The following is a 23,550-nucleotide window of genomic DNA, read 5'->3' as shown; positions in this document are numbered from 1 at the left end:
CGACTCACCAATCTTTCGTTTCTGACAAGTTACGATCATGGTATTGTCTTCGATGTTTGGATTTTCCGTCGAATTATCGTTTTTTACTTCCTTTATTTTTTGTTTGTAAGAATGCTAGTAGCTATCTTTGTTATTCCCAACTTTGAGGTTGATGTTTGTTTAAACAATGTACTTGCTATGACATTAAGTATGTTTTGCCAAGAAAAAAAGAAAAGATGGATCATTGGTTATTGGTAATACTCGTGACTCAAAGTCTACATGTCGCCTCATAAGACCATCTTTATCAATGGGTTCTTAAGAAAATCTTAAGATGATCTTAGTAATTTTTTTAGTATTATTACTAAGAACCAAAGTTAAGATTTATCTCTTTTTGGCTCTTAGGTAAGCAACTCTCTCAACTCATCTTAACTTTGGTTCTTAGTAATAATACTAAAAAATTACTAAGATCATTTTAAGATTTTCTTAAGAATCCATTGATAAAAATGGTCTAAGTAAGAACTCTTTTTCCTTTCCCTATTGAAGAGGATACCGTTTGGACCATGCTTGTCAAAGCATTTTGGACCGAATATGCTTCGACTGAGTAAAAGTCTTGGAAAATCGACAATACATAGATAAAAATTTATCTCCAACACATAACATGTAAATGTATGATTGTCATATTTTTTCAAAAAAGTTCTAGCATAATACTTTTCAAATAATTCATAGTTGGAAAAACCAATTATTTGAAAGAAAAATGGAATTGAGACAACAGCTGAGAGCACAACTGAAATCAGTGATCTCCCTTTCAAATTAAAAGTAGACAAATATTCCTTTTCTATTCAAAAAGAAAACAATTGTTTTAAAAAATGTTAAATGTAAAAGTGAGATATCTAAAAAAATCTAAAATTTTATTTTTGGGGTTAGTGGATATTTCTCATGGTCCCAAACTCCCAATAAAGAGTTATTGATGTTCTTCTCTATCACCTCAACGGCTCAACTTACAGATAAAACATCATTTTATTTTTCTATTTTATTTTAATCTAATTTGGTCCATCAATCACGAGCAAAACATATTATAAATAATCTTTATAATTAGATATTTTACATCTCATACATAGAGTGGAAGTGTGTCCTCTTTTTTTTAATTGTCCATAACTCAGAATTCTATTTAATATTTCCGGTATTAGCTAATTAACAACGTTATTAATTAATGAGTCCTAATTCTACGTCCGGATTCAGAATCAGTAGTGGCTTTGAGAACGAAACTATAATAATTGTCGTGAAGAAGTGTTTAATCATGATATAAAGGTAAAACAGAAAGACGATCAACTATTTTTTTTTTTTTTTTTAAAGATCAACCTCGTGTGATGTGGGGATTATAATATTGAAAACCATCAAACCCAATAACATAAAGCTAAGCAAATGGTATTCGTCATTTATTGCTACTGCATTTTTTTTCCTTACTACAACGTATTATAGATGATCAGAAAAAAATTTGACCAAAAAAAAAAAAAAAAAAAAAGATGATCAGAAAAAAAAAAAAAAACTTAATAAAACAGTAAGTGAATTTTCCCGTACGTAGTACGGAGTGAATACTAGTAACCGTAATAAAACAAGAGCGACAAGAAGAAAGAATAAACAAATTGTCGAAAATGCTAGAGACACAGTACTGTGGTTTTGAATGGGTAAAGCAACCTGTCCAAGTATATATAAAAATTAGAGAAATTGGCAAATATAACCAACAAAAAAACTTTATTTAAGAAACTAACCAAAAAAGAAATGTGTGTAATATGTATTAAAGACACAATTACCCCAAAAGCATCTTTGTCTCTTCTTTCTTCGTTTCTCCACCTCTCTGTTCTTTTTCAGTTTCTTCCTCTCTCCCGGCCTCCTCCATTTTCTCTCCCTCTCACAAGTGCCATGGGGACTCCCATTTGATTCATCTGCTTAAGAGCCTAAACCAGAATCTCTCTGATTCGAATCGACAAGATATTGGTAACTTTAAAAACGTGAATTGGGTTTTGGAAAGTGAAGAACAGACGAGTGAATGACCGATACTGTTTCAATGATCTTTTTAACATTTCAGTTTGAAAACTTTAGTCAAGATATCGCCGTTGTTGGGGTCTATCGTTTGATCTGCAAATGAATTTCTCATTAGTTGAATACAAATAGTATAGATTTTTATGAAAATAGTATACTATTTTTCCTAAACTGAAATTTACTATTCGACATCTTGATTCTCCATTATTTGATGTTAACTGGAAGCTTGTGATTCTGGAATTGAGTGTTTCTTCTCATCTCCTTACGCTGCAAATTAGCATTGAAGATAAATAGATAATGATGAACCTATTGGAGTTGAAGTCGCCGCCACCACCGCGACAAGCACCACCAACGCCACATCGTTGCCGCCATACCAACACAATCACCACCATTGTCATTAACACCACCACCACTACAACTCACTCCTTACGCGTACGTCCACAAACTGAAACGAAATCATTCGATCCAAATGCAGCCACGAGCGTGTTACTCTCCTCTCATAACACGCGCGTCTTCATCCCTTACAAAATGAAAAGGAGTTTTTCGACTTTTATCTTCCACTTGTGTTACTTCCTTCATTTGCCTCATTATAGTGCTATATATTTAATAACTTTATCTAAAATGGTTATTCACCTAATTCACCCTAAAAATTACGTCACATTAAAAAAAAAGTTAGCACACAAAAAAAAAATGTAAAGTAACTTGACACTTGTTTTGCAAAATGATAGTGGAGAATATGATAAAACCGCAACAAAAAGTTATAAAAATCACGAAGAGTTAGAAGAATCAAAGCAACCTAAATACTCGGATGTGAGTCATTGCGAAAATTTTGGTTCGTAAAATTAAGGATTGTGATGAGTTTTAGTTTGCGAAATAACTAAAATATTAAATATTGGTTGACATTTGGAGATTACTGTGGTTTTGGTCGGGAAAACAGCCAAATCCCCTCCGAACTTAGTTGCTTTATCGTATTTATACACAGAACTTTGGTTCGTGCCTATAACTACATGAACTCAACTAAAGTTTGAATTTCCTACGTGAACAATCGAAATCCGGTCAAAACCATCAAATTGACGAACGGTGTTACTGTTCCGTTAATAAATGTTGACTAGGATGCCACATTTGCAGTCTGAGATGCCACATGGACTACGAAACGACGTCGTTTTATTTAATTTAGTAAAAAATAAAAAACTGAGACAAACATTACCAATAAGGAATCGAACCCATGACCTTGGCTACCCATAATCACACCGACTACCAACTGAGCCACTGAAACTTCCGTAAACTTGTCATTCAGAATTATATAAATATATATAACGCAATAAATTAAAAATGACAAATCTTGGACTGAGTCAACGTAGCCTTTGAGTGAATCAAGGTTAATGAGTTTCTCGTGGATTGAGGATTCTGGGTTTTCGTTGGTTGTTGTAGGGGTATTGGAGAAATTGGGAAAATCTGGGAATTTGAAGAGTGATGAAGATGAAGATGAAGTGTGGGAAAATTGTGGTGAAGGGAAGGGAAAGAGGAAGAGGGAAAAGAGAGGGCTTCTTGTTGCATTGGTCAATAGACATCTCACATTACATGAAACTCTCTCTATGAAGCTAAGTGATGATGAAAGGATATGAGTAGAACAGAGTGTGATTCGAAGTTGGTCATGGAGGAGAAGAGTGGTCATGGCTCATTACGTTATATACGTATATATACATGTTTCTGAATGAATGTTAAAAAGAGCTTCCATGGCTCATTGGTTCTGAGATTTATTACGGTACATGTGGCAGTCCATGTGGCATCTCAGACTGCAAATGTGGCATGCTAGTTTTGTTTTTTTAGTGAAACGACATTGTTTCGCAGTCCATGTGGCATCTCAGACTGCAAATGTGGCATGCTAGTCAGCATTTATTAACGGAACAGTAACACCGTTAGTCAATTTGATGGTTTTGGCCGGATTTCGATTGTTCATGTAGGAAATTCAAATTTTAGTTGAGTTCATGTAGTTATAGGCACGAACCAAAGTTTTGTGTATGAATACGATAAAGCAACTAAGTTCGGAGGGGATTTGGCCGTTTTCCCGGTTTTGTTCCAAGGAAAGAATTAAGAATAGGTGAGGATATACTGGGACCATTTAAGTTGGTTGACATGTGCCTAGAACGACCGGATCTTAGGGATATAAGTTGGTCTAAAAGAATCAATACTAATGACTCAAAATTTTCCATAAAAAAAAAAGGAAGAAGAAGAAGAATCAATGATTACTCTATGTAATAATCCAAACTGGTCCTTACAAATTTGCAGAAATGCAGATTGTTTCAAATTAATTTATGCGGTACGCTCTCATAAAAATCCTGTTTCAGGTATTCTTTTTACACATGTTGGAGCTATCGATCGTAACTCTCAACATTTTCACTCCAAAGGAATGTTGAACCAAGCATACTTGTGTCAATTCCATCTTTCTTGTAAGAGTTTCTTGTTAAAATTTAAATTCCAATTCCGACTCAAAAAAATGAAAAATACGGCGAAGTAAAGTATACACACGCAAATTTATAAGAGTTCAATTCACTTGCAATACGAGACCGAGGAAGGGGCAGACCTAGCTTAAGCTTGGTAGAAGGGTGGCAGATGCCTATATATAATTTACTTTGTGGCACCAACATTATTGTTTTATAATGCAATAAAATATGTTTAATTTGATAAAATTTATATACGTAGTTTGTGTTCTATGTAAAATATTTTTCTAGATCGCTGTTGGAAGTAGCAAGGTCTAGTTTTCAACGATCCGATCCATATATGTTAGAGTTGGGAGTATCAAATTTCCCTCTTTTTTACTCTACATTGAAAAATATCAATGCATGAGATAAAATCATATGGCAAACATTTACATACGTGAAATACTCTAAATACATTTTCTTATAACGCTAATTATAACGGCCATGGTCAATATAAAAACCTATATGTTAGGTAGAAGAATAGCATCCGAAAATATCCTTCAAACTATTCAGGTAAAACCTTAGAAACACCCTATATAATATGTGATAGGTGTAAGAGACGAGCAATAATAGAACAACAACAAAAGTGGCAAACAAAAAGGACCTACGCTGAAAAATACACGTGATGTTATAATCGGCCTTCAATTCTCAATGATGAACAATAATGTTTATTGTTGATAAAAAATAAAAAAAATGTAAATTTATACTTTGTCGCTTTACTATATATTAAAAAAATACAGAACCCGTTTTTTTTGGGGTTTTTTGAAATCTACCCTATTTATGACTTATAGTTTGAAAAATACACCTTTTTAGTTTTTTCTTGAAAAATACGTTTAAGTTCAAAAATATTAAACAATTTAATTTTATAGCTGATATAAACCAAATTTTAAACAATACACAAATAGTTGCACATAATACAATTGAATCATTAAAAGCTATATATATATATATATGTCCTTTAAGTTGCCCCTCCAACTCTCCGGTCTCCACATTGGATCTATTGTGCAATTTTATATTAATAATTAAAAGTTAAATTTACTTTATAAATGTTTAGTGGGTGTAAAGAGCAGTCATTTAGGTGATATAAATTTTAAAATATTTCATCTCATACCGAAGCACATTAAACCATCTTTATTACTACATAAGAATATATATATATATATATATATATATATAAACTCACTTTTACTTGATTAAACCGGTCATGGAAGGCTCTTATATAAGAGCCAAATAACCGGTCCTTACCATTTTTCTATTTTTTGTTTAGATTGTCTCTGAAATCTATGATAATCCGAAAAATTCTATCCAAAACCGAACCCGAAAATTTAGATTTATCATATTGGGTCCTCAACTCATATATCCGAAAACCTGAATCCGAACCCGACCCAAACCCGAACCCGAAAATATCCGAATGTTTTATTCGAAAACCCAAAATTTTACCCGAAATTTGAGTTTTAATCGAAAACCTGAATATTTACTCGAAAAATTGGATATTTACCCGAAAACCCGGGTATTTACTCGAAAACTCGACAATTTACCTGAACATTTATATAGCAGGCTACATTTTTTATTTAATTTCTTTTTTAATGGAAACGAGTATTTTTTATGTTACTATCTCACTAATGGCATTTATCCAAAATGGACTATATTTATTCAATCTATTTCAATTCCATTAGATATATGGACAAAATTTGCCGGAAATCAAGTTTAAGACTATTGTGATTTATGTTATAAATTATATCTCATATATGTTTTAAAAATTTTAATTTGCAATAATTATTAAGTTTTCTAAAATCAAAATTGTTAATTTAATTCCATTTTTAAATTAATAATTTTTCCCTAAAAACCACAAGTTAAGAGCCTAACATTAAAGACACATAACAATTAAAAATAAAAATACAATCTCTTAACTCTAAACTTTACAATTTTAATACTAAACTATTGTTAAGAGTCTACCAATAATGTTGCTCTTACCTTATTTAACATACTTCAAAATAGAAAAATACCAAAATATAGTAATATACAACACCACTTTTCAGGCATAAAAAAAAAAATTACGAGTAAGCTTTAACAAATTTATCTACTTACAAAAAATTCTATAAAATTCTGCTTATGTACGTGTATATATGGAGGAGCTCATAAGCTTACCACTATCACAGAAGTCATGCCTCTTGGTTCTTCTTCAAGCTTTTTGATTCTAGTACTCCTAGTATTATAAAAAAATATATTTTATAAATCTACTCTGCGTTATAAAAAAAGATGAAAACACGTAGTAGCTGTGTGGGTAAGATCAAAGGGGGTTTCTCGATCAGTTTCATATTCAGATGCATCAGAGTTCTCATTAACAGATCTGTTTCTTTCTCCATATCTGGTTAAACAATTTTCTTTCGAATTTTTACTTTTTTTTTTAACATATATAGATTCTCGCTGTATCTATATCTTGAGTGTTTGTGAGAAGTTAATTATATGAAATTTTACGCATTATTGTTCATATATATCAAAAAAAAATGTCAAGAAAGCCATGTTGCGTCGGAGAACGCTTGAAGAAAGGAGCATGGACCACCGAGGAGGACAAGAAACTCATCTCTTACATCCACGACCACGGAGAGGGAGGCTGGCGCGACATTCCCCAAAAAGCTGGTTTATACATTTATACAAATCTATAGATGTTTATTTAGTACTTGTTGTACAAAATTGTTATGATAATAATTGTGTTTGATAGGGTTGAAGCGGTGTGGAAAGAGTTGTAGACTGCGATGGACCAATTACCTTAAACCTGAGATCAAAAGAGGCGAGTTTAGTTCAGAGGAAGAGCAGATTATCATCATGCTTCATGCTTCTCGTGGCAACAAGTACGTTTCTATATATATATATATATATATATATGTATGTTTATATGTGTGTGCGTGGACCCTCGAATGTATAATGAAATGCATGAAAGGTTTCATATAGTATTACTTTTATTTAATTGAAGACATCATCATTTTAATAGTCTTCCGGTCTATCTCTCTATCTTCTTTCCTTTAGGTGGTCGGTCATAGCGAGACATTTACCTAGAAGAACAGACAATGAGATCAAGAACTACTGGAACACGCATCTCAAAAAACGTTTGATCGAACAGGGTCTTGATCCCGTGACTCACAAGCCACTAGCTTCTAGTTCCAACCCTACGGTTGATGAGAATTTAAATTCCCTAAATGACTCTAGTTCCGACAAGCAGTACTCCCGGTCAAGCTCAATGCCCACTCTGTCTCGTCCTCTTCCATCCAGTTGCAACATGGTTTCCAAGGTCTGCGAGATTAGCAGCAATGATGGGACACCGGTGCAAGGCAGTTCCTTGAGTTGCAAGAAACGTTTCAAGAAATCGAGTTCTACATCAAGGCTATTGAACAAAGTTGCGGCTAAGGCCACTTCCATCAAAGATATATTGTCGGCTTCCATGGAAGGTAGCTTGAGTGCTACTACCATATCACATGCAAGCTTCTTTAATGGCTTCACTGAGCAGATTCACAATGGAGAGGATAGTTCTAACACATCCCTGACAAATACTCTTGCCGAATTCGATCCCTTCTCCCCATCCTCGTTGTACCCCGAGCATGAGATCAATGCTACTTCTGATCTCAACATGGACCAAGATTACGATTTTTCACAATTTTTCGAAAAATTCGGAGGAGATAACCACAATGAGGAGAACAGTATGAATGTAGAGTACAGTCATGATCTCCTTATGTCCGATGTTTCCCAAGAAGTCTCATCAACTAGCGTTGATGATCAAGACAATATGGTAGGAAACTTCGAGGGGTGGTCAAATTATCTTGACCATACTAATTTTATGTATGACACCGACTCAGACTCGCTCGAAAAGCATTTCATATGACTCTTCATATCCAGACAGAAAGGTTTCAATCTATTCGACGACGTAACTATGGTTCTGTATCCAAGGTTAGTCTCGCTCGAACGAGATGGTGTGTATGTATTTAATATTTGGGTTGTTTAGTATATGTCCAAGGCCTCATGGTTTAATTACGATGTTAATTAAATAAGGGTTTATCTCAGGCTTCCCCTAAAATAAAATAAAATTGGGTTTGAGTTAGGGTTTCTCTTACATTGAGAACCATGCATGTAACCTCGCGAATCAATTAGTAATTGATTTGCGCGGGCCACGATGTTTTATACTAATATATTTATTAATAAAGCTTGTTTTATTTCTCTTATTTTCGTAGTACTTCCCATTATAATCATCGTCGCCCATTATAATATCAATTATGCTCTTTTTGGTTTTTATGCTCGTCTTTATGATTAACTCATTTATTGTTTTCCAATGGCATGAACGTAGTGGATCTGCTGGTACCTTTCGTTGGATTTGAACCGACCACAACATCCCTCTTTGCTATTTTAGTATAAATAAGAAATGTATAAAAAATAATACTAATAAACAAAAATGCTCAAACGAAAAAGACGTTGCAATAAAAGGGTATTTGTGTGGGCAATAAACCATTTACATAAAGCCAAAAGATCACGAGGTGAAACAGAACTCTAATTGGATTTCTGACCCGACAAATCTTGTCTAAAGACAAAATAGAATCCTAATAATAATGAAATTTTTATTACAATAGTATAAAGTTTTTATCATAATATTTATGTGCATATTATTTAATTCGATCTAATAGTCAAATAATTTGAATGAATTCTTCGTTTTATAATTTTCATATTTTCTTTGATATGATTTTTTATTTCCTTGTTTCATTTTTCAAAGATATTTTTGTGTTGCCATGAAAATACCTTAACACGTAGAAACATGCTTTCATACATTAATACACTAACCAATTCCAAAAAAAAAAAAAAAAGATAAGGTGTATTGGAGTTTTTTGTTTTTGTTTTGACAAACAATTCTGATGAGAAGTCTTACTCACTTTTCATAAATGGCCTTTAGACCCACTCATCCCTCAATAACTTTTTTAATTGAAAAAAAAATGAATTGTAAAAATGCCCCTATGATCTTACAAAGAGGCGCAAAACAATGCAACTTACAAGTTACAAGACCAAATCGTTGTGATTGCTCTCGACCCCATTCCTGCTATGCGGCTTTTGCATCGATCGTCAAGAATTCTACATTTGTTTTACCTTATATTAGAACTCGACCATCGTCCACGACTGATTCGTTACTCAATATTACTTGCAAATTTTGTTTTAGTTACTTTCATTCGTATAAGTATATTGAGAATTATTTTATATTACGCGAATGAAGATAAGTAAAACTTAGAGGGACATATATTAGTAAGAGCTATAATTTAATCAACAAATATTTTGTTAATATGCATTAAAATTAATATGATCACTCGTTAATAGTATCTTTCCATATAATATACCACTAGCCTTGTCTCTCAGCTTTCAGTTTAGGTTCTAGTTAATAGTTATATATATTTTCTTCAATTATTATGCATTTGGAGTAGCTATGTTTAAATAAAAAATTAAAAAAAAAACTTGAAAAATTAAAGCAAACACATTGTTTATCAGAAATTTTAGTGGAAAAATAAAAGATGAAAACTTTGTTGGTCAAAAACTCCTTTTTGTATTATAGGTTATTTTACATTAAACACGTTTTTGCTAAATATGTGTGAGCGCTTTTTCTTGTCGGCATGTGTGCAGCTTTTAATCAGTAAGATGATACTTTTAATTTCACCGGTTGTCAACTTGCAAAGAAAGAGCCAAACCACTCAAATTACGTTAATCATATAGCAATATTGTTTTAGAAATTAGAATACCAATATAATCCAATGTTTTCTTTTGTGAAAAACACACTTTATTTAACGATTAAACGAATACATTATATGCATTATCTAACAAAAAGTAAAAGTACTAGATTTTTATGCTAAGAGATTGGTCTTCCGATCGAATCCATTACATCCCTAAAATGTTAATCATTGGAGTTCTGTAAACAGAATAGACTTAAAATGTGGGATAAGCCACAAAAACTATATAGGACCATCTGCACAAAAGTAATTAGGCCTAATGCTACTGGGCTTTACTTAAAAGCCTAAAATAGTATTGTGACGAATGTGGAGAGCCGTTTTGGATTTATTCAACCCGTTAATAAATGTTTAAATCACTTTGTAAATGTAAGATGGTTACTAATCACTTTTACGAGGTGATTTGAAGCAATTAAGTAATGCAGAGATTACGATATAATTTTGGGAAGCATCAACTTTTGACCAACGCTTTGAATCGCTCTCTTTCTCTATAAATAGCCATTTCTCAAACTCATTCTTTACAAACTCATAAATCTCCAAATTCTTGATCATAATCAAATCTGAAGAATGAGTGGGAAAAGCAGTAGCGGCGGTGGAGGAAAGAGCAGTGGCGGTGGAGGAAAGAGCGGCGGCGGTAGTGGAAGTGGCAACGGAGGAAAAAGTGGTGGAAGTGGCAACGGTAACATGGTAGCACCAGGGACAAATGGGGGTGCTTACATTTCAAGAAGTGGATTTGAGAGTAACCCTCAAGGTTACTTTAGTAACTTGCATGGTAGTGGTCCTAGTGGACAAAGCAAGAAGTGACTTGAGTGTTTGTATTATACTACAACTCTACAAGCATGCATGAGTCATCTTCTCTGATCTATTATTCTCTAGTTAATAAAATGCAATGAAGTATTAAATAAATGAGATTTTTATCTTTATGAAGTGTTTGTGCTTAGACCCACTTTTCCTAATTCTTAATCAATCTCGTTAGTCCTCATGAACTATGCATCTATGGGCAGATATAAAGAGAGCCAACAAGATCATGGTTCATGGGCCTTCTTGGATCACTATCCAAGACATAAAAGCATCATGTAATAGATTTACAAATACGAAATCTATCAAAAGGGACTAACATTAGGTTGGCTCAGCTTCAGTTTTTGTTTTATATCGTTGACAAATATAAAAATTTTACATGTTAATTTAAAATTTGTCAATTGTTTAAAATTTTACTTATCAAATTGAATCTTGAATTTCTATTACATTTTTTATATTTTATTTATTGAAACTATAAAATTGACCTCAAAAACTATATATTTATTATTGACCAAAAAAACCATATGTATTATTCTTTCATTTATTTACTGGTAAAAAAGATCTGGATTTACTCATTCCCACAAAATTACAAGTCAGCAGCAATAGAGAACCAACCGTTTGAGATAGAGATAAGCTGCATTGGATCATCCGAACAAGGAAGACGTTACCCACGAGACCGTAATCACACGTGGCGGATTCTCAGATATTCTCCTCTTTTTTGCCTTTTCCCGGAGAATAAAGTTTCTGGTTTTTTTTTTTGTTCGAGGGAGATAATTGGTGTAGAGACGAAGCAAGAAGGAGGAAGAGGAAGAAGAAAGAAACGATTGGGGTTTTCTCTCAGAAGCTACACCCACCAACTCTTTCAGGATTCTAGTTAGAGAAAATTTGAATCTTTGATTCCGACATGTCGACCTCCGCCGCTTCCTTGTGTTGTTCATCAGCTCAGGTCAATGGGTTTGGTCTTAGGCCTGAAAGGTCGCTTCTTTACCAACCCACTTCGTTTTTTTTCTCCAGGTAAATCAATTATCATGATTTTGTTCTAGTTACTACGATTGCTCATGGATAGGTTTGTTTGGCATCGTTAATTTGAAATTATGTGGTAATTGAAGATTACTTTATTTGTATCATTAGCGGATTTGGTTATATAAATGAAGTGTCTTTGTGGATATTGTTGCTTGAGTAAACATTATCAAGGTCCTGCAGTAGTATAGATGTTGTTGATCTTGAGAGCTTATGCTTTTGATTTTGTCACTTTACAAAGATTCAATCTGCATTAACTGTTGTTATCTTTAATTTACACTTTGGTATGCAAACTTTTTGCAGAAGGAGAAGTCATGGAATTGTCAAGGCCTCAGCTCGGGTTGATAAGTTTTCCAAAAGTGATATCATTGTTTCTCCCTCTATTCTCTCGGCTAATTTCGCCAAATTAGGCGAGCAGGTTTTTGTTGCTCTCCTTTTTTTTGGTTTCTAGTTTCAATTACTTCTTCTGTTTTGTTTCTCCTTTTTATTTTGTTTTCCGCCTTCTTCCAGGTTAAAGCAGTGGAGTTGGCAGGTTGTGATTGGATTCATGTTGATGTGATGGATGGTCGTTTTGTTCCCAACATTACTATCGGACCTCTCGTGGTTGATGCTTTGCGCCCTGTTACAGATCTTCCATTGGATGTTCATCTTGTAAAGACTTACTCCTTTTTCTTATTTCTCTGTATATGGTTTCTTGATGTTTCGAGTCACCTTTCTGATTAGAGATTCTCCAAAATCAGATGATAGTGGAACCCGAGCAGAGAGTACCAGATTTCATCAAAGCAGGTGCAGATATAGTCAGTGTACATTGCGAACAGCAATCGACCATCCATTTGCATCGCACCGTCAATCAAGTACTCATATTTTCATGCTTCCACTTTTTAAAATTTCCTTCTGGTGGAGTGTTCTTAACAATAAAATCTTACATTGTACTGCTACAATGGTGTTTAGATAAAAAGCTTAGGGGCTAAAGCTGGAGTTGTCTTAAACCCTGGAACCCCATTGAGTGCAATAGAATATGTCTTGGATGGTGAGTTTTTCTGTCCTAACACTGCATTTGCTTTGGCGATAGATGATTAAGATTTCTCATTGGAATATCATTTGTTTCTGATATCAGTGGTGGATTTGGTCTTGATCATGTCGGTCAACCCCGGTTTTGGTGGACAGAGCTTTATCGAAAGCCAAGTAAAGAAAATCTCGGACTTGAGAAAAATGTGTGCAGAGAAGGTATCGATCGAGTAACTTCTTTCCAAGTGAAAGTCCATTCTCTTCTCAAAACATTGTCTTGTTTTTTTTCAGGGAGTAAACCCATGGATTGAAGTTGATGGTGGTGTCACTCCAGCGAATGCGTACAAGGTGAAGCTCAGATACTCTTCCGAGTTTCATCTTTAACTCGCATTGTGCTGCTGTAGATATTTCTGTGCCGTAGAGATCTCTCGATAATGAATCTTTTGTGAGCTCTAATAGGTTATTGAGGCTGGAGCAAATGCTCTAGTGGCTGGATCAGCTGTATTTGGAGCTAAGGACTACGCAGAAGGTATAGAGATAAAACCGATGTTTATATTACTTTCTGAGTTTAGCCAGTAGGAATATATAACATTTGTTTTGTTTGTTTGTTGAAAAATCTGCAGCTATAAAAGGAATTAAGGCCAGCAAGAGGCCAGAAGCTGTAGCTGTGTAATGTGAAGAAACAACAAGCCAAAAAGAGTCTGTTAAACTTAGGTTAATGATTTCGCCCATGTTTGTATCTTAATACTCTGCTTGCAGTACACAAATTTGAATCTTGAAATCGAAAAACTTGTAAATTTGAACCTTTCCCTTTGCTGTTTCTTCCATTTTTTGATGAGCAAATTCTGCTTCCGGATTTTGTCTGAGTTGCTATAACTTTGATTTCAGGAACAGTTAAAAAGTCAAAGACGATCACCAGAAGTCCAAGATGCTGTCATTGTCTCCATTCGCCATAAGAATCAATCTATATATCTACAAAGTAGGCTCCTCTATATTATTCTGTACCATTGTCTTGTAAATTGAGGATATGCAGATTCCATACATTTTGCAATGAAACACTGTAATAAGAAATATGCTGTTACATGTGTTTTTGACTTCAAATAAAGCATTTCATTTGTCTTGCGACTCTTGCCCAAACACTCAGTGATAATCACTTTGTTCTATCTCCTGTAAAAGTTTTATCCCTTATTTACAACGAAGAGCCTGAGATTGAACCAAAAAATCGTGAAGCTCGCAAGATTAACAGATATTGACTAGCAGGAATTGCTGCCAATTAGCAGATAGTTCCCAAACGACTTGAATTGGTCAAGAAACAAGCTGATCTTAGATATCCATTCTCTTGATAAAACATGGCTAGCAATTGATTCACCATAAGGTTTGGCAATATCCCAGTTTTGATCATGTCACAGTGCAACATCATTGTATCTGTAATACGCTTTTCTCGGAGGTGGGCCTTTAACATCGATACGTAACTCCATATGTCAGGGGTTACCCCGCCGGATTTCATGTCTGAGAAGAATCTGCTAGCTCTAAGAATGTAGCCGTTCTGACATAACCCTTCAATCAAGCATGTAAACCCCACATATTTCCAGCAGCTCCTCTGGACAATGGATTTACCGGTTGCAGCTTGATTGTTTTCTAGATAAAAATCGATGGCATCAGAGAGTCGCCCTTCTTTCCAGAATCCATCTACTAGGCAAGCGAACGTGTGATCATTGGGGTGAATTCCAGCCTCTAGCATGTCACTGTACAGTCTGAGTGCTTCTTTCATGTTGGCCTCCTTGAAATGCGCATCAATCAAAGTTGTGTAGGTCACAACATCAGGAACTATACCTTTAATGGTCATCTCGAAGTACAAGCCCATTGCAGCTTTTATGTTTCTCACTTTGCAGTAACCGTCGATCAAAGTAGAGAAGGTTATGATGTTGGGTTCTACCCCACTTGATGTCATCTCAGAGCACAAATCCAGAGCTTTCTCTATGTTGTACTCTTTACAAAACCCATGAATCAGCGAATTGTAAGTCACAGAGCTCGGAAAAATTCTCTCATTCTTCATCCTCTGAAATAATCGATTTGCTTCTGCTAGCCGCTCTTCAGTACATAGCCCGTTGATAAGTATAGTATAAGTGAATACATCAGGCGAAAGATTCAAACTTTCCATCTCAGAAAGTAATCCCATTGCTTCCAACATGTTCCCTGATTTGCACTGTCCATGAATTAAACAGTTATAAACATATAAATTAGGATCAACCCCAAACTTCACCATATGCACGAAAAGGCTTCTTGCAGCTACCAATTCGCGAGCTTTGCAAAACCCATCGACCAATGTGCCGAAAACAACAACATTTGGCAGCAATTCAGCAACAAGAATCTCCTTATACAAGCCGTAAGCTTGTCTCAGGTTACCGGTCTTACAATAACCATCAATCATTGCACTGTAAGTATACAAGTTTGGAACAACACCATGTATCTTCATCAACTCGAACATTTTCTCCGCTTCTTCCATCTTATTTTCCCTACACAGATCACGGATATATATGGTATAGATATAAACATTTGGCTTGACCCCTAACGACGTCATTTCATCAAGAAGTTTCTCTTTCTTGGAGGGAAAACCTTGCTTGAAACAGCATTGAAACAAAACTGAGTAAATGTGGACATCAGGGACCAACCCACGAGAGATCATAAGTTGGTAATCAACCCAGACAGAATCAAACCTTCTCCTTCTAACCAATCCATTCAAAATGGCAAGACAAGCTTTCGAATCCGGTGAACATCTCATCTCTCGACTCACCCAAAGAGCATCTTCAAACAAACCCATCTCCAAAAACTCCATGATCAATAGACTAAACACTCCGATACTGAATTTTGGACTCTGAATATCTTCAAGAGCATTGAAAAGTCTATGAGAAATGTTAGTCGGCTCACTGTAGCGCCTGAGACGTTCTATGAGGCTTTTTATCAAACACCTGGCGAGCGTATACTTGTGAGCTCCGGTTAAAACATGAATTACAGCTGAAAAAGATTGGAGATCCGTTGTCTTCGAGAGCCGAGAAATCGAAGACGTTTCGAACAGCCTGAACGCTTCTTCCGCTGATCTGCATTTCAGTATTGCTTCAGCCAGACTCGAAGAAGAAGACGACGACAAAGAGAGCAACGAAGATGCTGAATTTGGCAGATAAGGTGACTGAGAGAACAATCTAAAGGTGAAAAATTGAAACTTGTAGAAGTAAGCTGAAGAAGTTCTTCTATGTTGGAGAAACAGATGCTTCAACATCTGGACAAGAGATTGTACGAATCTGCTGGTTCCGTAATGGTACAATACTCTCGTTGGTTTATTCCGGTTAATATTCATCAGTTCTTAAACAGGGTGAGAATAAGTAATTTGATGCATTTTGGTATGTAAGCAAAATAGCCAAAATTGTCAAGGGACTAGGGGCGATGAATGTACTTAGTTTTTGATTCCCATTTCTTAGTTTATGTTATAAAATTTCATTGTTTGACCAGTAATATATTTTCCCTTTTGGTATAAAGTATAAACTTTGAATTTGAAAAAAAAAGAATCTTTACAAGTAAAACAATCTAAACCAAAAATATATTTTTGTTAGGAAACCGACAGAGAGAAAGAGAAGCTGGCCTTTTCCTAGCAAATTGGGCAAAGAATACCCACCTTACCAAGTTATCTTCCTCATATAAATCTCTGCTCAATTTCGATAAAAAGTTGAATCCTTTTTCACATTTTCCGCTCAATTCGATCCGACCCGTTAACAATGGTTGGTCTAACTACACCAGAGGATCGTTCAGAGATTGCCTTTTTCGACGTCGAGACGACTATTCCGTTCCGAGCTGGTCAAGGGTACGCGATTCTGGAGTTTGGATCGATCCTGGTTTGCCCCAAGAAGCTTGTGGAGCTAAGAAACTACTCTGTCCTGGTTCGACCCGCTAATCTCAACCTCATCACGCCTCGGTCCGTGAAGTGCAACGGCATCAAACGAGAAGACGTCGAATCAGCTGCTACCTTTGCAGATATCGCCGACACCGTCTACGATATTCTTCATGGTTGGGAACTTTCTTCTTCTTCTTCCTCCTTTTTTAAATTTCGTCTCTTTTGTTTGGTCTTTGGTGTATGGTACGGCTGAATTTGAACTAGAAGCAAAAAAAATCTCTTCTTTTGAGTTTCTGTGTCCAATGGAGATTCAGGTGTGTTGATGTTCTGCTTTTTGGGTTCATTTTGTAGGAAGGATATGGGCAGGACACAACATATTGAAGTTTGATTGTCCAAGGATAAGCGAAGCATTTGCTGAGATTGGACGAGATCCACCAGAGCCAAAGGGCACTATTGACTCGTTGGCTTTGCTTACTCAAAGGTTTGGGAGAAGAGCTGGTGATATGAAGGTAAAAATTAAGATATCTGGTGCTGAGTTTTGAAGTGATTTCTTCTCGTATAATTAGAGTCATGATTGATCTTGCTCTGTGTATTTTGAATTTACTTGATGGAGATGAGCTCTTGAATTCGAATTTGACGATTTTGATGGATGCTTATTCTGTTTTCCTGTGGACTTTGATTGAACAGATGGCGACTTTGGCTTCATACTTTGGACTTGGCAACCAGACGCATAGGTATTTAAATATGCGAGCTATTTTTGCATTTCGGTGTTTTAATAAGCCGGTTGAGTTCTAATGCTTGTATGCTTTTTGTTATCTCTTAAGGAGTCTGGACGATGTCAGGATGAATCTCGAGGTTCTCAAGTATTGTGCCACTGTTTTGTTCTTGGTATGCTCTCTTTATCTCTTCGATTTTGATTACCTTGTGTTGTGTCCCAGTCGCTCTGTCGCATGTTTTTTTAGAATAGAGATTTTAGTGATTCAGAAACATGCTATTTTTCAACAGGAGTCAAGTCTTCCAGATGAACTAATAGAGAACTCGGTTACTACTACTACTCCAGAAACAAGTTCAAGAAGGCGTAGGAATATCAAAACATCTCCTCTGCAATCTCCTGCTGATCATCAGACAGGAGAGAACAGTACAACTATACCTATTTTATCATTTGTTTCATCCGCAGAAGCTCAAACGGATCCGTTTGATATGAGCACTTTGAGGAACGAAATAGCCCCAGAGGTTCTTCAATCAGATGTTCCCATGGAAGAAGAACAAAATCAGCAGTCTGAGACTGTTACCTCTGAGGGTACCTGTGACCAGGAAGGATTCTTGGAGCTAGATAAAATGTCTATTTCAAGTATCAGAGCAACTCATGTCCCATTATATGACGGGAGCCAAACAATGAAGGTACAGCTCTGCCTTGGGGACAGACCCCTTCAGCTCCATTGTCCTCATCTGAGAGTACGGTTTGGAATCAATGGGAAATTTATGGATAAAGCTGGGAGACGGAGGTTGAACTTTGTAGTTGATCTGTATCCAAGTCTCTGCAACGTACTTCAAGAATGTGACAATGCTGCACAGACAATATCTGTTGATTCAGGCAGCGATTCTGACTGGAACCCGGCGGTCATTCCAATGAAAGGATTTCTGAACTGTCCCACCGCAAGGATACAGTAGGTTTTCCTGTATATCTCCTTTACTTATTTCTTTTAGAAACCATGTTTGCTTAGTTTTTCCTGATTATTTCTTTGTGCAGTATACCCACAGAGTTAAATGGAGATGTAGACCGGTATGCAGCTGAGATACACCAGAAAGAGTTCTCTGGAGCTATTGCTACTCAGAAACTCATTTCAAGCAACCCGAAGGTTGGGGAGATTGAGTCTTTGTTGAATCCGGGAACTGTTCTCGATGCTTTCTTGTCTCTGGAGCCATATGATTATCAGCAGAGAGCTGGAATCCGTCTAGTTGCTAGAAAGCTTGTTATACATTAGTAAACCTTACCCAATAGCCCACCATAGAGACTAAAGAAATCAGAGTTTAGTGTACTGTAGAGATTTATTTATGTAGTCATGAAAGAAACTCACAACTGCTGTTCCTGACAGTAGATATATAGCTGATTCTGTTCTTTGTTTCAAACTACTTGCAATCCAGATTTAGATTTTCATATGCTTCTTGTAACCGAATTTCATTTCTAGTCTTGTGTCCATTAGTAAAGAGAGAAGCTTTAAGTTATGGAACACAAGTCTCTCTTTTTATCTTTCCATGTAGCAATTATATATTTGTGAAACAGGTGAGGAAACAAAGGAAAAGCAAGATTCAAGTAAATGATGCTGGAAGGAGAAGAAAGGTTACTACATCTTAGTTTCTTACTGAGAGAATGTGAGTGAACATGATAAAAACACATTATATATTTATCAACGAACTAAGCTAAACTCACGAGAGCTTTTCAATGCTCCGCCAAAGTTGAGCCAGAAGAGCCAACGTTTCCGTTCGAGAGGACTATTCAGATATTTTTTGGCTGTAGCAGCATCATCCTTTTCGTGTCAGTCAATCAACATCTTGTGTTGTTTGATAAGATGCAAGCAAACAGGTATAACACAACACGGTTTTCAGTTCTCGATGATTCTTCAACTTCCCAGAGCATCATCCTGAGGAGATGAATTGTGGTTCTCCTCTTCCTCTTCTTCTTCTTCCTCCTCTTCCTCATCATCATAGTCAGCAGAGTCAGGCTGTCCATTTAAATCAACATTGACGCCGTTCATCTTCCTAACAAACTGACCCTTAACACGCGGTCTCCTCTCCGCAAGGCGTTTCCTATTCACATACCTAATCTTCTTATCAAAACACCGTTGGTTCCTTTTACGTCTAAATTTCAGCAAAGCTTCCTCTCTTCTGTCAAGTTTATTTACCCTCACCTCATTAGAAGGCGGATTTCCTACCGGTGACCAAGAATGATGAACCATTGACATCTGACCATTCTGTAAAGACATCTGACTGTGCTGTAATGATGTGTTCATTGGGTGGTGGTAATAAGGATATCCCGTCATTCCATTCGGATGATTTGGTTGGCAATGAGGAAGTTGATGACCCCATGGGGATGATTTGGTTGGCATCATGGCTGCTGATTGCATCATAACTTGGTTCATGACCCCATGCATATAGTAAGGATAGGCATTTGGTGCAGAGAAACTCAACCCATCAACTTGAGACGAATCTTTACTTCGGTTCATAGCAACCTGGGGAGTATTCATATTTCCTTCTTGGTAGTTCCTACCATGAGATTCCATTGATGTGGGAAGCGTGCGTGACCGCTCAAGGGAATGTTGATAGTTGGCGCCATTCTGTAAGTTCTCTCCTTGAGAATGGTATTTCTCAGTCTCTCTACTTCCGCGTGCTTGTTTGGAGTTGTTGATCCCTTTACTAGCCACCGCTTGAAACTTCTCCGCCAAACCCCGATGAAGATGAAGTGAGCCATATCCATTGACAAGAGGAGCATCCTGACCGTTATTTCTAAAGACAGTAGATTTTGGTGTTGTTCCGCATGCTTGTTTGGTGTTGTTGATCCCTTCACTAGCCACCGCTTGAAACTTCTCTGCCAAACCCCGATGAAGATGAAGTGAGCCATTTCCATTGACAAGAGGAAGATCCTGACCGTTAGTTCTACGGACAGTAGATTTGACATATGTAAAGAAAGCAGAGGACTCTCCGATCTTCAATCTACTTTTCTTTGGTGCTGAAGAAAATTGCGCTGCAAAAACCCCTACTATATTAGAATTCACTAATACAAAGGTAAACCTTTTTAGAGACTAGCTATTAGAGAGTGCGACATCAAAGAGAAACATTCACCTGGATTACTATTTCTTTTCATTGGCTCATGGTGAGACCCAGCAAGATGATCCAATGGAGGCTCTATAGCAGTAACAGCAAGAAAAGAAGTGGCTGTTCCATCAGCACCAAGACCACCATCACCAGCATGAACAGGAGCAGTAGCAACAGACCACTACCAGCAAAAGCATGAGTACAAGCCAAAAATCAGTTCTTCCCCATTTTCAGAGGGCTTTAAACTGTCAAATACTTTCTCACCTCATTTTCCTGGTGACTTAAATTTCCTCTCTGCAGGTTGGTGGACCTAAGACTTCTCTCATCTGTGTCGTCAGAGAACAGATTAGTACTATTTGTGTTTGGATCACTTGGATCAGATCCCACGAGATCAAAATCATAGCTCAACATATTCTTCTCAGCAAGTCCTAGCTGCCAAAACAAACATATGACGCATAGAGGTCTTTTATTTCCAAAAGACGACAGACAGACATAAAAGTTATGCTATCAATAAATGCGCAAAAGACAGTAAGACGCATAGAGAGAACTTGAGACAAGCAAAACAAACCATGCGTCTTCTTCTCCACATGTGTGTCCACAAGTTCAGAAGCTCGTTGGTCCGAAGAGGCTTCACAAGGTAGTCAGCTGCACCTAGCTTCAAGCACTTTACCACGACAGGGACTTCGTCTTGCCTCGACATCACTTAAATAGAGAATATTATAAGATTATTTAGCATCAAGCTAATGATCATGCTGTAAAATCACTTTGATAAGCAGAGAAAATACAGCTCCACGAATAGATAATACAACGAGAAGAACAGTAAAAAACACAGCCTACTTATCACAGGGATTCTCCGAAGATCTTTGTCTCGTGTGATGTACCTCAGCATCTTCATACCCTTAGCCATTGGGAGATCAATTTCAGCCAGTATTATATCGATATCAGGTCCCTCTGCATTAAGGGCATCAATCACCTGCCTTGCTGATTTCACTGAAGTCACTGAATTCAGAAAAAAAAAACAATCCATCCAATATATCATCATTTAGTCTTGAACAACAAACACTCAAACAAAGTGTACAAAATAAAGCAATACACACTATCGATGCATTCAAAAACTTCTTGATCAAATCTGACCAATGAACCATACTGACTCAAAAAGCCAGACAACAAGAACCTTTAATAGATCTGTAATCTAAAGTAGTAGTCCCAACTTGGCAACAGATAACAAAATAAAAAGAGGATCTTTGGCAAACATACCCTGATAAGAACACTCTGAAAGGAGAGTGAAAACTTCTCCCAAGCTCTTGGAATCATTGTCACAAAGCAAAATCCTAACTCTGCTTCTATCAATAAACCCATCTCCTCCCTTACACTCACCGTTCAAATCCATGATCAGATTAACAGCTAAACCCACCAAAAAAATATCTAATCACAGAAAACTATCTTCCCTAACACAAAAAAGAAAAAAAAAAAAAGAAAAAAAGATTATACAAAAGTAAAACAAATAAAACCGACAATAGTAAGTGCTATGATACTTCCATGGCCAAATCAGAACTAGGGTTTTTCGGTACACTGTCCCTACAAAGTCGCCTAATTTATCCTCTACAAAAGTCAAGTAATCTCACAACCAAACAAAAACTACTCTTTTAATCCCCCAACCTAATTCATTATCCATGAGAACAAAAAAGATAAGCTAAATCTAAGAGCAAAGAGCTGAAATTCTTTTGATGCTATATCGAATCAAGAATCGACAAAACAGCTCAACAAAAGTCACCGGAGATCCGGCGTAACGCCGGCGGTGAGATGAAGAGGAGAGAGAGAGAAGGTGAATTTCCGACAAGAGAAGTGAGAAGAGAAAGAAGACTCATAGTTTTGTTTTGTCAATCAATGGTCAAATTATGAGACGCGAAAAAGAGGCAAAATGGGGAGAGAGAGAGAGAGATGGTAAATCTGAGACCGTTGACAGTGGATAGAATTGGACGGTGGAGATTGAGACTTTTTCTTACGCGTTAGCTTAATGGGTGGGGACATTGGGATATTTTAGGCCAAGGAGATGACGTGGACTATAAAAAGTGCAGCCATATAAAAAAAAAAAGTGGTCTTGGATAGTTTGGTTGAGATAGAAAAAAGGCCACGTCATCTTGAGAAAAATATCTCATGATATTTATTTTTGTTTTGATATTATTATGGTGGACACAACATCAACAAAACATATCAAAATATCGACAGAAAAAAGATTTGGAAATCTTTTAAAAATACATATATGACCAGATCAGACCAAACCATCAGAAACCAAACTTTAGGTATTCGGCTTCATTTCGTTTATCAAATATATTAAAAACAAGAAGGAAAACTATTATCAGATGTTTTTTTCTCCTGTTATTCAACTAGAGATACAAAAAAAATACAGAAAATTTTACTTTTATAGCATCGCATCATAAATACTCCTAAAAATGATGAGATTTTCTAAAAGCAATAGATAGATGAAAACACAGTTAGCTTTATAGTTATAACACTCCTTTCATGGTTGTTGTAGATGATTTAGGCATTATGATTCATTTATTTCTGAAAGTGGTCGAAATCAAGCTATATGACATGTTCTTGTCTTTCAAATTAGATGTTTTAACAAATTTTCAAGTGTTTTTTTTTTTTTTTAATTATACCTTGTAATAATGCATGTGCAAATAGTCTTGTAAACAGGAAATTAGCACGATGGTTAATCTCATCATCAGTAGTTGGGAAACAAATAATTAAGTTGTCATAATCATAGAAAGAG

General features: G+C 36.1%; 6 protein-coding genes across 8 annotated transcripts; 4 read left to right on the top strand and 2 right to left on the bottom strand.

Annotated features, from left to right (window-relative positions):
- The first annotated feature begins 6,627 nt into the window (after positions 1 to 6,627).
- Positions 6,628 to 8,713, top strand: LOC9302508 (transcription factor MYB28). The gene is made up of 3 exons (XM_002866388.2): positions 6,628 to 7,139; positions 7,222 to 7,351; positions 7,527 to 8,713. The coding sequence occupies exons 1-3, from the start codon at positions 7,007 to 7,009 to the stop codon at positions 8,374 to 8,376; spliced, it is 1,113 nt and encodes a 370-aa protein (XP_002866434.1). The 5' UTR covers positions 6,628 to 7,006; the 3' UTR covers positions 8,377 to 8,713.
- Positions 8,714 to 10,033: 1,320 nt separating this feature from the next.
- Positions 10,034 to 11,176, top strand: LOC9302507 (putative glycine-rich cell wall structural protein 1). Its single transcript, XM_021015366.1, has one exon. It carries the CDS (start codon positions 10,817 to 10,819, stop codon positions 11,051 to 11,053), a length of 237 nt encoding a protein of 78 aa, XP_020871025.1. The 5' UTR covers positions 10,034 to 10,816; the 3' UTR covers positions 11,054 to 11,176.
- A 600-nt stretch (positions 11,177 to 11,776) lies between these two features.
- Positions 11,777 to 14,196, top strand: LOC9300808 (ribulose-phosphate 3-epimerase, chloroplastic). Of its 2 annotated transcripts, none has more exons than XM_021032036.1 (10): positions 11,777 to 12,061; positions 12,371 to 12,485; positions 12,578 to 12,718; positions 12,808 to 12,921; positions 13,019 to 13,097; positions 13,185 to 13,294; positions 13,367 to 13,423; positions 13,535 to 13,604; positions 13,699 to 13,789; positions 13,970 to 14,196. In XM_021032036.1, the coding sequence occupies exons 1-9, from the start codon at positions 11,952 to 11,954 to the stop codon at positions 13,746 to 13,748; spliced, it is 846 nt and encodes a 281-aa protein (XP_020887695.1). In that variant the 5' UTR covers positions 11,777 to 11,951; the 3' UTR covers positions 13,749 to 13,789; positions 13,970 to 14,196. The 2 variants fall into 2 exon arrangements, with proteins under 2 accessions (XP_020887695.1, XP_002866432.1); XM_002866386.2 differs by having other exon boundaries at positions 11,778 to 12,061; positions 13,964 to 14,196.
- On the bottom strand, positions 14,147 to 16,533 carry LOC9302506 (pentatricopeptide repeat-containing protein At5g61400). The gene has a single exon (XM_021032029.1). The coding sequence runs from the start codon at positions 16,428 to 16,430 to the stop codon at positions 14,349 to 14,351; it is 2,082 nt and encodes a 693-aa protein (XP_020887688.1). The 5' UTR covers positions 16,431 to 16,533; the 3' UTR covers positions 14,147 to 14,348.
- Positions 16,534 to 16,640: 107 nt separating this feature from the next.
- Positions 16,641 to 19,187, top strand: LOC9300807 (protein NEN2). Its single transcript, XM_021015581.1, has 6 exons — positions 16,641 to 17,134; positions 17,313 to 17,470; positions 17,649 to 17,695; positions 17,786 to 17,849; positions 17,967 to 18,628; positions 18,712 to 19,187. Exons 1-6 carry the CDS (start codon positions 16,846 to 16,848, stop codon positions 18,944 to 18,946), a joined length of 1,455 nt encoding a protein of 484 aa, XP_020871240.1. The 5' UTR covers positions 16,641 to 16,845; the 3' UTR covers positions 18,947 to 19,187.
- Positions 19,188 to 19,253: 66 nt separating this feature from the next.
- Positions 19,254 to 22,807, bottom strand: LOC9302505 (two-component response regulator-like APRR1). 2 transcript variants are annotated; one of them, XM_021015578.1, is made up of 6 exons: positions 22,032 to 22,807; positions 21,612 to 21,773; positions 21,343 to 21,476; positions 21,039 to 21,206; positions 20,802 to 20,955; positions 19,254 to 20,703 (listed from the first exon to the last, which is right to left on the bottom strand). In XM_021015578.1, exons 1-6 carry the CDS (start codon positions 22,162 to 22,164, stop codon positions 19,583 to 19,585), a joined length of 1,872 nt encoding a protein of 623 aa, XP_020871237.1. In that variant the 5' UTR covers positions 22,165 to 22,807; the 3' UTR covers positions 19,254 to 19,582. The 2 variants fall into 2 exon arrangements, with proteins under 2 accessions (XP_020871237.1, XP_020871238.1); XM_021015579.1 differs by lacking the exon at positions 22,032 to 22,807 and having other exon boundaries at positions 21,656 to 21,752.
- Positions 22,808 to 23,550: the final 743 nt, after the last annotated feature.

Source organism: Arabidopsis lyrata (genome assembly GCF_000004255.2).
Source record: "Arabidopsis lyrata subsp. lyrata unplaced genomic scaffold ARALYscaffold_8, whole genome shotgun sequence".
Lineage (NCBI taxonomy): Eukaryota > Viridiplantae > Streptophyta > Magnoliopsida > Brassicales > Brassicaceae > Arabidopsis > Arabidopsis lyrata.
This window is presented reverse-complemented; position numbering and strand designations above follow the sequence as displayed.

Coding starts and splice junctions, on each gene's coding strand:
- LOC9302508 (XM_002866388.2), top strand. CDS start 7,007: ATGTCAAGAAAGCCATGTTGCGTCGGAGAACGCTTGAAGAAAGGAGCA. Junction 7,140..7,221: donor CGACATTCCCCAAAAAGCTG/GTTTATACATTT, acceptor TGTGTTTGATAG/GGTTGAAGCGGTGTGGAAAG. Junction 7,352..7,526: donor CATGCTTCTCGTGGCAACAA/GTACGTTTCTAT, acceptor TCTTTCCTTTAG/GTGGTCGGTCATAGCGAGAC.
- LOC9302507 (XM_021015366.1), top strand. CDS start 10,817: ATGAGTGGGAAAAGCAGTAGCGGCGGTGGAGGAAAGAGCAGTGGCGGT.
- LOC9300808 (XM_021032036.1), top strand. CDS start 11,952: ATGTCGACCTCCGCCGCTTCCTTGTGTTGTTCATCAGCTCAGGTCAAT. Junction 12,062..12,370: donor ACTTCGTTTTTTTTCTCCAG/GTAAATCAATTA, acceptor AACTTTTTGCAG/AAGGAGAAGTCATGGAATTG. Junction 13,605..13,698: donor AGCTAAGGACTACGCAGAAG/GTATAGAGATAA, acceptor AAAAATCTGCAG/CTATAAAAGGAATTAAGGCC.
- LOC9302506 (XM_021032029.1), bottom strand. CDS start 16,430: ATGAATATTAACCGGAATAAACCAACGAGAGTATTGTACCATTACGGA.
- LOC9300807 (XM_021015581.1), top strand. CDS start 16,846: ATGGTTGGTCTAACTACACCAGAGGATCGTTCAGAGATTGCCTTTTTC. Junction 17,696..17,785: donor CTTGGCAACCAGACGCATAG/GTATTTAAATAT, acceptor TTATCTCTTAAG/GAGTCTGGACGATGTCAGGA. Junction 18,629..18,711: donor TGTCCCACCGCAAGGATACA/GTAGGTTTTCCT, acceptor TTCTTTGTGCAG/TATACCCACAGAGTTAAATG.
- LOC9302505 (XM_021015578.1), bottom strand. CDS start 22,164: ATGGATTTGAACGGTGAGTGTAAGGGAGGAGATGGGTTTATTGATAGA. Junction 21,774..22,031: donor TTCAGAGTGTTCTTATCAGG/GTATGTTTGCCA, acceptor TTCTGAATTCAG/TGACTTCAGTGAAATCAGCA. Junction 21,207..21,342: donor TGTGGAGAAGAAGACGCATG/GTTTGTTTTGCT, acceptor TTGTTTTGGCAG/CTAGGACTTGCTGAGAAGAA.